This window comes from Betta splendens, chromosome 24 (genome assembly GCF_900634795.4).
Source record: "Betta splendens chromosome 24, fBetSpl5.4, whole genome shotgun sequence".
NCBI lineage: Eukaryota > Metazoa > Chordata > Actinopteri > Anabantiformes > Osphronemidae > Betta > Betta splendens.
The window spans coordinates 552,238-563,897 of record NC_040901.2 but is presented as its reverse complement, the minus strand read 5'-3'; the positions used below and the strand labels follow the sequence as shown (position 1 = coordinate 563,897).

Below are 11,660 nucleotides of genomic sequence, written 5' to 3'. Positions count from 1 at the left end.
CTAACCCCCCTCCCCCTCCCTCCAGGGAGACCCAATGAAGACTTTGCCGCTTTCCAGAGGGGGCAGCGTAGAGAGTCTTCCGGCACGCACACAGTGTCCGGCAACATCTGACAGCAAAAGACTGAGTGCAGACCTTTCAGAGCTAGAGCCCAAAATCCCATTTGCACCTACAGGTATTTGCCACACATTACACAAAACAAATTTAAAACAGGAGGATTAACCTTGCATTAACTTCTTGCATCATGTAATGATTTAAATATGATATTAAATTATAATGGCTACAGAGGTTAGACATTGTTTGTTACAAATAACAGACACAGGATCTTTATTGTGTGTTCACTTTCTTCTTCAAATAATCACATCAATGTGCCTTAGAACGCTAAGAAACACCATTCAGGACCCCAAACATACTGACCCTAAAAATGTTTATTTGTTTAGTAATAGGTCCCAAAATTATTCATACCCCTTTCAAATTTTAAATTAGTTTTTTTTTTACTAAGCTTTTTTGACACAGACAATGTACAAGAGGCGTCATTGTGGGGGAAAATGTTACTCATCTTTTATTTACATTTGAACAAAAAGTGGCACGTTCAAAATTATTTATACCCTTCTCAATAATCAACAGAAAAGCCTTTATTGGCTATTACATTTCTTCTTTTTTGCATGACTCCATTGGTATTTTTATCAATTCATCTTTAGCAATGAGCTACAGCCCTTTCAGGTTGGAGGGTCTCCTTGCCATCATCTTGATCTTTAACTCCCTCCACAGGCTCTCAATTAAACTAAAGCCCCGGACTCTAGCTGGGCCCCTGCAAAACATTAATGGTTTTGGCTGCAAACTGGTTCTTTACCCCTTTTGCTGTGTGTTTTGGTTCATTGTCGGCCAGAAATGTCCCAATGATTCCCAAGGTCAGGTTTCTGTGACGCTGTTTTATTTTAAGTTTTGCTCTTTTTTCATGGTGCCGTTTACTGTGATTAGGTTCCCTGGTCCATGGCTGGAAAAAAACCTCCAAAACATTAGGTTTCCACCACCATGTTCGGCAATGGGGATGGTGTTCTTTTCCTTTTTTACACCAAATGAAGGATGCATCATTGCGGCAAATTTCAATTCAATATTTTTTTCCATCTGACCATAGAACAGAAGACCAAAAGTCAGATGAGGATTTGCAGAGGCCAGACAGGCTTTTGGGTGTCTTATCTGTAGTGGTGTCCTCTGTGCAGTGCCTTTTGGACTGACATGAGATGTTGCCACCAACATAAACCAGAATAATCAGAATGGCCCAGGTTGTTATACTTGGATTCTCTTTTTACCTCTCTCACTATCCCTCTGGCCAGTACAGGTGTCACTTTTGTCTCCTAACCCCGTCCTGAGATTTTTCAGTTGATCTTGTTTATTTTTTTAATAATACTTATCACTTTAGCCAGTTCTTCTGTTTTTTTCTCGTTGAGTTAATTAAAGCAGTTGTTACCAATGAATCAGATGCTTTACAACAGCTCTGACTATTTGGAATGGTGTAGAACCTTGAATTTTCCCATAGAATGTGACAGTTTGCAAAGGGTATGAATAATTTTGAACATGCCACATTTTTGTTCTAATGTAAATAATGATTAATGATTTTTATACAATCATGCTTCTTGTACCTCATCTTATTATCTTTTAAATGAAGCCTGTGTCATTTTCAAAGTACGTTCAGAATTTGCCTAGGGTAGGAATTATTTACTCTGTGTGTGTGACTGTAAATGGCGAAAAAAGAGTGACTTCTCTAAAAAGATAATAAGTATAATACTAAGATGATGATGATGTAAAAGAGGCATCATGTAAAAACAAGTCATTGCTCATCTTTTATTTAGGAGACCCTCCAACCTTAAAGGGTGGAGCTCATCGTTAATATGAATGGGCAAAAAATACCAGGGGAGACATGCAGAGACTGGTCAGCAATTATAGAATAGTTTTATTGCTGTAATAATTTTTCTTTATTGCCAATAAAGGCGTTTCTACTGATCACTGAGAAGTGATAAATAATGAAAATGCAACAAGATGAGTAATAATTTTTCCAGCCTTATTATATTTTTAGAGAAGTCAGTGCCATTGTCAGACAAGAAAAAGTTTTTTGTTTTTTTTTTTTTTTTTGTCAGAATTTGCCAGGGGTATAATTAATTTTGTGTGTGTGTGTGTGAAAGAGAGAAAGAGAATATTGAAATTGCAATGACATAAAACAAACACCTTGAAACAAAGAAAGAGATAGATTTCTTTTTGTGTTAGACTTAAAAAAAAGTATTTGATCAAACATTCAAAAAGGAGACACCTTCGATTTTGTATTGCTACTGAAAAATCTTTGGACTGGAGTATTAGTTCAGAAGCTTTGCAATAAGCGAACCTAACATTCATGTGGCACATGAAATCTTGAATATAACACAGTGGCTGTTGATAGTCTATACAGTTCTGCTCATTGGCAACTTAAATGCATGGGATGCATGTTACCCTTACATAATGTGCTCTGCATGTTTGTGGCCTATATATCCAGTGCAGTTGTGAGCCCCCAGCCTGTCTTGGTCTGCATGCTTGTTGTGTATGCAGTTGTATGTGTGTGTGTTTCAGCAGCAGGCCTTCAATATAAAAGAGGCCACCGTAAAACTGCATCATTTGGCACCATTCTGGATGTCCCCAAGATCGTCGTCACAGGTATCATTGGACCACAGGATTTTCCTGGTGACTAGGGGAACCTGGATTGTCTCAGTCCATAGTTTGCTGTGCTGTGAAATAGCTATTTATTCTTTGTATGTAACTCCACATTATACTGCTCACACAAGCCAAGTAATACTAGCTGAGCAGGACATGGAGTAACACACATCTAAGTTGTTGTTTGGCGTTTCTGATTTTTACAATCTAGATTTTAAGTCTCTCCTTTTTTGGACAGTTGCATATTTTTTGTCCTGAAGTATTTTTTTCTGGTTCATATAGTTACAGACTACAGTATGCACATTTTTTGAATTTTAAGAATAGAAATGGAAATGTATTGCATACAGTGGGTCAAACTATAAAACTATTTAGTTAGCCACGAATTGTGCAAGTTCTCCCACTTAAAAAGTTGAGACCTGTAATTTTCATCATAGGTATACCTCAATTATGAGAGACATGAGAAAAAAATCCAGAAAATCACATTGTCTCAATTATAAAGAATTTATTTGCAAGTTATGGTGGAAAATAAGTATTGGGTCACAAGCAAGATTTCTGGCTCTCACAGATCTGTCACTTCTTCATTAGGAGACTCTACTGTCCTCTAATCGTTACCTGTATTAATGGCACCTGTTTGAACTTGTCAGTATAAAAGACACCCGTGCACAACCTTAAACAGTCACACTCCAAACTCCACAATGGCCAGGACAAAGGAGCTCTCGAAGGACACAAATTTGAAATGTATGCATAAACACATGCACAATTAGCTAAATGCGTTAAAACACACTTCATGTCATTCATGAACAGCAATCTTTTTTAGTGTGCAGAAGTTTTCACTAGAGGTTCAATTATTTCTTTACAGTTCACGGGCCTTATGTACAAATGGTACTTAGGCAGGAAAACCTGGCGTAAGCAAAAATCTACACTTACGTTCAGATGTATCAAAAACTATGAGAAATAGAAATGTGCGTAGAGCTATGGTAGCTCCCTGGCTGGTGTAGGTAGTTTTCTACAGCTATTGGTTCATTGGCGACACTAAGAGGTGAAACTACAAACTAGAAATCTGTTAATCATGTGAAAACAATTTATTAGTGTTTGCAAGTAGATGAGAGAATATAAAAACATGCGCAAAACAGTGAAACCCTTTTATTTACAACATTTATACTATATACTAACAACAGCTCCAGACAAGTTGGAGGATCTGTTAGAAGTGTCTGTTTTCGGAGCACAACATGACAAGAAGCTTCGCAGTCAGCTGCAGACCGGTCGTGGATCCTGAGCCGAGCCGAGCCGAGCTATGCTAGCTGTGTGGGACGCAATCAATCAATGGTTGATCACAGCAACATTAAAGCGCAGTTTTTATGTGCATGCCAGTTTACCTGATGTGATCTGATCCATCGACTGGACACATTGCTATAAAAGCACCATCACAGGATGAAGTGACACAGTGTCAAAGGAATTATTATTTCATATTTCTGCTACTGTGCAGAACCTGCAGCATTGACACATGCACACACGAGCCCATTCAGTATACTGTGCAGACGCAGACTGCATTTAAATAAATTAACATATTTATATGGAGGCATGTCACAGGAGGAGTTTGCTACTCAGTCGTTTGCGCTTGGCATCTACAAAGGAAATATGCGTAGATTCGTACTTAGTAGAGGTTGATAAATTTCCACTTGCGCAATTTTCTGGAAATTAACTTATGCCTGATAGTAGGTAATCGAAGTAAGTCTTTGAGCATGAGGCCCAAGTTGAGCTGCACTGTACTCTTCTACTATTAGACCAAAGAAAGAGACACTCCAATTTAAGCAAGAATTGAAGAAGTGCCTGCTTTAAGGACCAGGGATGGTAATGTTGTGCTTAGTGATCTCAGGTGGAGTGCAAAAAGTTTTTCAGAATAGGTCATGATCCTTATGGTTTTTTTTTTTAATAAACTAAACTTGAACCTGGCAAATTAGTATTGTCTATTTTTATAACGTTACTGTGTTGAAGCAGAGATTGTGAGGTATGAAAAATATGTAACTGTCCAGGAATTGCGCTCTCCTTATTGTTTAAATTTATGCTTTCTTATGGTATATCACTATCATATGCAAAATCCAGAAACAAATAAATTTTCCTTCAAAGATGATACAGACTTTTCATCAGATGAGGTCACGGTGAAAAGGGCTTTTTAACTTGTGTGTTTTGGATCACTCGCTCAGATTTTTCTGCAGTTGATTGCTATTGGCAGAAGGGCATCAGTTCAGTACTGGTTTGCACTGAGCATTGCTAAACTGTCATGAAAGTGAAACTGTCATACACTGTGGATGCAGCCTCAGTTGAGCTTGCGGCTTGCTCTGTAGTGAGATTTATTTGAGCATTGTGAATAGGGCTGCAACTAACAATTATTTTGATAATCGATTAATCTGATTTAAAAATGTATATATTGTTAATATATATATTGTAATGTATGTATTGTTCATTCATATATATATATATATATATATATATATATATATATATATGAATGAATGAACAAAGCAAGCATGGAGTTTTGTTCCAATGTGAAGATCTGCAGCAGGTCCAGTCAACCTGGGCTCCTCTGGCTCTAAGGCAACAGTGACAACTAAAAGCCATGTTATCATATTTTAATGCTGCTGTTACATATAATGTCTGCATCGTTTAAGTTGCACTATTCTATGGTTGCGCTATTCATCACTATGTAGCGAACAGGATGATATGCAGCCAGCTGAGGCTTGATTAAGTAACAAAGTAACTTATAACACAGTGTCACTTAATGAAGAGTCTTCATGTGATGATAAAACAGCGTTTGTTACCACTGCTACATCCGGGACACCAGTGTTTCTTTCTAATGTTCTCCTGTGTCGCTGTAGTGTTTACAAACCGCAAGCTGAACTTTGTATGACTTGCAGGTTAACATTGTTTTCGTTTAAAATTCAGTGCTTATATGAAGAAGTTGCAGTGGCGCTGTGCTGTATAATGAGCAGCCCGACTAATCATTTATCGATAAATTTCTGTCATCAATATTAATGATTTGTTGTTGCAGCCCTAATTGTGAGTTACATGTGTAAAGGTCACTGTTCAAATTCCAGCCAAACCACAGCATATGGGTCAGAATCTACTAAACAATAGAATATGTTCATCAATGGCCAATAAAAATTCTCTATATTTTTTTTTTTATCTGTCTATTTTTTTCCCAGCCACATGTGAGCCACAAAGACGTCGTTCTGTGCAGGACCTTCCAGGCATTGGCACAGAGCCCAGCCATGTAAGCTTTCATTTTGTTATAGAAAAAAGTCTGAGGGTCTGTTTAACACTAGCTACATTGCTATTGAGAAAGGAAGCCTATGTTTGTTCATTTTTGGAATCTTTTTGCAGGTTATACATATTTTTTTTATAGTGACAACAGAGCGCAAGGAATAACTACAATGGCACTTAAATTCTACTACAACTATAACCTTTTTTGTGCTTTTAAGGACAAATTGGTAGAAAGTGAGTGTCTAGTAGATTTATTACAGTGTATAACAAGCCAAATGTGTGTACCATTTTAAATGTCATTTTGTAGGGGAGCAGAAATAGTAGCCGTTCTTCCAGTCCTAGCGTGAGAATCATGCCTCCTGATAAGGCGAGCAGCAGAGGTTACTTCTCCCCGGATGACACAGGTAAAGTACAGATAAAGCAGCTCAGATTTGCTGTGTGAGTCACGGCAATGTCTATATGGTTAAAAGATTTGTTCCTATTGGCAACTACACTGATTTGTGAATTACCTGCAACAGCGTAATGAGTTGCTCCCTTGTTAAGTCTGATGCAGTGTTGTATTTACCCGCCAGATGGAGCAGAGATTGTTTGTGCCTTGGAACATGATTGAAGTAAAATAAAAGACAGGTTTTATTTGTCACATTCAGTCATTGAAGGTCAGGGCTGGGCAAACGTTTTTGTGGGCCACAATGGGTTTTAACATTTGATAGAGGGGTTGTATCAGGAAACACTAAACATTAAAGGAAAACGTCACAGATTTTCAATGGGGGTTGACCAAAATGCCCTTGGGTAATATTTAAGAATGAAGGGACACTTAGGTTGCTCCATAATTTCATTGCAGAGAAGTTATCATGTATTCCTCGTAAGACGCCTAAGCAGATGGTTTGACGTGGGCACAAAAACTTCAACTAGCGCTACCTGTTTTTCACTGTACCTGCCCCAGTAATGATCAGGCTGAGAGGGGGGCGGAGCCAGCCTGCTGGGACGCAACAGGTCGCCATTGTTTTTCCTCGCATACGCTTACAGCACTAGTATTCAATGGTCAGAGGTCCAGCTGTAGATTATTTAGGAAACAGCAAGTTCTTCAGCACAGTCTGATATTCGTGGTTAGTTGTATGAGCCAGAGTACAGCGCTGACGAGTTACGCCGTTTGGAGGACGGCGAGGCTGCCCATAAGGCATCCGCAGCAGAGAGCCCAGAGCACGGGCACAGCCACAGCCTGGATGCGTCTCTGCGCTGCAGGACAGACCAGAAAAAAACAGCCGGGACAGAATGGTGGAATGAGCACTAAGTAATATATTCAACTGTTTATTGTTTTAGCTTATTGCTGTAAAGTTTGAGTACAGTTATTAGCTGCTGCTTGTGTTTTGGACCAGGATCAGGAGTAGCGCTATCTAGTACGTGCTGAAGTATTCGCTGTCTCCTAAATAATAAACAGCTGGACCTCCAGCCTTTAAATATAAGTGCTGTACGGTTATTCAAGGAAAACAATGACGTACAGAGCAGTTTCACTCCAGCAGGGTGTCTCCATACCCTTATCAGCCCAACCGTTGCAGGGGCAGGTACAAAGAACCAGAAAAGCTTTATTGCCAGGTCTTGTAGAGGGCACGTTACAGAACGACGAATTTGACTTGGTGTTGGCAGGTGTTGCATCTCTGCAGCATAAAAAAGTACAAACAGTACAACATACAACATGATGTAGCGGATTCAATTTATTAATAGTTTGATATTAATGCAGAAACATTAATATACCTCGAAGTTGGGGCACCAGGTTTGTTTTAAAGCTGAAACCACGCTTGTATCAATCTAGTCAACGCCAGATATCAATTCAATGAGTTACCACTCATGAACACCAATAACCACTTTCTTGTGATAAAACCAAATCAGTCTGTTATGCCATGAATTCTTGTCGCGGTTCAGTGACCTCTGCTTAAATCTGAAGAGCAATGCACACAAAACCAGATTCCTTTTAACGTTTTATTAATCTAACACTACTGGATATATGAATAACATAATATGGAAATACTCAAATAAACAGAATAGAAAATGAGAGAACGGTCAGAATGAGATGATCAACAGTGAATGAATCAATGAGTGAAAACCCAAAGAATGGTCAAGACCTGAGTGTGTGATGGCTTTGATCAAGCGAAAAGAGTATTTGTCTCTAACTAGTTCGAATCTAAGGATAACTCATGAATTTGGGATGTTCAATTTTAGCGCTTTGAGAAACACCAGAATTCTCAGAGGATTAGAGATGTTCGTCTTGCCTTAGTTTGGAGCTGTCGGCTGCTGTGCAGCGTCTCCTGTTATCGGTTGGTTGAGCAGGCGTGCCCTCTCTGGTCCAGGTGCCACGGCCTCTGGGCCAGGAATCGTCGCCCGCGATTGATAAGGACGGCTCGGGTTCAGCAAAGTAACAGTCAGCCAGGCTGGACTGTCCAAGGTGTTTCAAAGCGTCAGCGCTACTTAAACCAGCCCAAGAAAAGGAAACGGGCTGGAATCTAATTTAATTAGTTCGATCAAAAATAGCGAGTCAATTAAGGACTGGTTGTGATAGTTTCAGTTTCGCGGAGTTTCTTGATGACTTTCTAACGTTACAAAAATCGTTGTTCGTTCGTGTTTCTAAGTTTAACTTAGGTTTACAAAATTTAAGAACAAAGGAAAATTAAAGAAAGTAATGCGACGCAAAAAAAGAAAAAGTGAAAGAAGTTTGAAGATAGAGGGAAGTCCGTTTTGCCTTGGGTGTCACTGGTTTAAATACCTCTGGGGAAGTGGTCACTGCAGGGCGGAGAAATGACTTCAACCAGTGGTGAAGAGTTCCGCCTCTTCAGATCAGGAATCAAACTATTTGATTTGGATTGGGATAACTAAGCTTTCCTCTTTTCATCAAGCTCAAAGTTCCATCACACCATAACACAATAAACATGTAATGATCACTTTGACACTCAAATGAGCAGAGAAGTCAGAATGGTTAACCAGCAACATTAAATGCATAGAATCTTAAGGTCTTATATGTGGTCCCTTACAATGCTGTAACAAATTAAATGTTATTCATGATGCCTGGTCTTGTCTTATGCAACACCCAGTAAACACTAAAACATACACGAATAATAAATGCAAGTAAAATCAAATTATAAATGACCTAATCTGGACATTACTAATTAAACAATTGTAACACTTAAAAATGTGATACAATAATGAGGATACCGAATTGTAGCTGGTGGAAATAGTCCATGTGTATGTTGCACAGATTAAAAGAAGTAAAGAAGATGAGTCTCTCTATTTCAACTTTGTGCCTACACACAAAGGAAAGCATGGTGATGAGTTGAAGTCCCTTTGTAACTTTAGGAATTTCCTGGCAAATCTGTAGATCAGGCATTGAACATCACACAGAAACCAATCTAATACCAAATGAAAACATTTTGTCCACAGAATACAATGGCATCATTTTTATGGAGGTTGAAAGCTCTGGTGCGTCTGAACCAGAACTTGGGTCCAAATGAAGTCTCTCATTCTCTTTGATGAGCACATTCCACATTTTATGGCTGGTGGTCCCAGTTCTGGGAGAGACAGCTTCTTGGTGATAAATGTGACAGCCTCTCCTTTTGGCATGATAAGCAGAGGTAGAATCCTGAGGGATTTACAGGTAGATCAACAAAGTGGACTCATGGTTCTTTGATATGGACATTTGAGATGTTGGCGTCAATTGGTGCCTGTGGTGATAGAAGCCAGTCTCCTGTTGTGGAGAAAGGTTCAGGGTCCCTTATCTCCGGGGACTAAAAAGGACGTAGGGGCTCTTCAAAGGAGGGAGTTAAGTTCACATGTACAGTGGCAGCGGTTCAAAGTGACTAGGATTTTTACTGCAGTACCGACGCGTCGCCACGGTGCAGTGAGTGCGTCGCTGACTAAAGATTTTTAATCCTGCAGCCGGCTGAAAAAAATCAGGACGCTAGTCTCGTTTTAACCACCAGGTGGCGCCGCGTTGATTAGAAGCCTCCAAAGCACTACAGCGTAACTGAGGCCCGACTGTTCATTTCTACCTGTAACACACACATATTACACCAGACCTATTTTACTATTAAGTTTTTACTATTAATTATCTGTTGTGTGCTCAAACATGGGGAGTGTGAAGGGCAACAACTTGTTGATGGCTTAGTTATTTTCTGTTCACTGTGAAGTTATAATTGTTCTGTGTGGTTTAAAACAGGCAGCGCCACAGCAGCAACACATTCTTGTTTTCATTCTCCTCAGCTTTTTCGTGTCTTTAAATAGAAGGCGTCTCTTAAAAATATGTACACACTCACCGCTCTAACATCTGATACAACATATTGACTTCACATAATTCCATGATTATGCGTCGCGGTTTAATTAATATAATTTAAATGTGCATGGCCAAGTAAAGACGTAGAGCACAGTCCATCTGCGACTACAGCCGCTTATTTAGGTTTTAAACTTCCACGACTTGTTAATGAATGTTTTCCAATAGTCGTAGATTTTACGTAAATAACCGTAATAATCATAGGAATTTGTTTTACAGCAGTTGTCGATCGTAATTTTGACAGGACGCCAGAAATCAGCAGATCTACAGCGACGCATTACAGCAACATGTTTGTTCCTACGCGTTTACTGTGTCTGCAGAACTGCAGTTTGACTTGTTTTGACTGTGCGTGTCATTGTAACTGAGTGGCTGAGAGCACTTATTCGACCAGTGTACGTTTCAACATTTTCATTTCCCATCCATCCATCCAGCCACTTTCACCGCCGTTTTCGTTTCTCTTCCGATGAGCGGCAAACGGATTTTAATCAAACCACCGCCTTACAAACCAATAAAACAGGCAAAAATATTTGTTTTTTACAAAAAGACACGGAATTGGAGGTAATATGTTTTTATTGTTTAGAGACAAACCGAAAACACAAAAAGTCATTCTCTCGTTACCTCTGCTTATAATTTGGCAGAGACGTCAAACTCTTACACAAACACGTGACGTGTTTCGGAGTCATGTGTCCAGACAGAGAGTGACCAATACACAAATGTATGGATGTGCAAATGGAGGCTACGAGAGAAACAGGGAGTGGGGCACTAGATGTAGCGAGAATTTGTTTTGACTGTGCGTGCCATTGTAACTGAATGAGTGGCTGATGTGACTTATTCGGCCCGTGTATGTTTCAAAACTTTGATTTCCCATCCGTCTATCTATCCTGAATAAAAGCAATATTACATTACACATATTACATTACAAACCGATAAACCGAACAAAAATATTTTTTAACAAAAACACACGGACTTGAATTTAAAGCTGTTTTTTCGTTTAGAGAAAAATGAAAAACAAAAAACCTCTGCTTTTAATTTTTAATCGAAGCTCATCCGTGGATGGGTCGCGGGGCAGCAGTCGTAGCAGAGAGCTCCAGACTGCCGCTCGAATGAAACACGAGATCCAATGATATGTGATGTGTTTCTCCCTAAGATGACTTGAATCTGAGTTCGACCAAGCTTTTTTTTGTCTCATGTTTGCTCAGAGGCGCAAAGGCAAACTTCTCATCCCTCCCCCGTAGAGGCGCATAGACATGTTAATGTGTTGCTACTACTCGATCAGCAGGTGAGAAATACCTCAGCTTCAGGACAAAGCTCCGTAGGAGACTGGGCAGCATCGGGCGACGTGATCAGCTGCAGGTCTAAGACTCATTAATGCAGCAAGTAGTTTGTTCTACATACGTTTACTCT

General features: G+C 39.5%; 1 protein-coding gene across 6 annotated transcripts in view; it reads left to right on the top strand.

Moving 5' to 3' along the window:
- Positions 1-11,660, top strand: part of map3k7 (mitogen-activated protein kinase kinase kinase 7) — a 30,773-nt gene that overhangs the window by 10,146 nt on the left and 8,967 nt on the right. For 4 of the 6 annotated variants that reach the window (XM_029140803.3, XM_029140801.3, XM_029140802.3 and 1 more), the window contains 4 exons: positions 26-173; positions 2,600-2,683; positions 5,884-5,951; positions 6,249-6,345. In XM_029140803.3, coding sequence (XP_028996636.1) covers positions 26-173; positions 2,600-2,683; positions 5,884-5,951; positions 6,249-6,345 — 397 coding nt within the window. The remainder of the gene's footprint in view (positions 1-25; positions 174-2,599; positions 2,684-5,883; positions 5,952-6,248; positions 6,346-11,660) is intronic. The other 2 variants (XM_029140804.3, XM_029140805.3) reach the window with 2 other exon arrangements.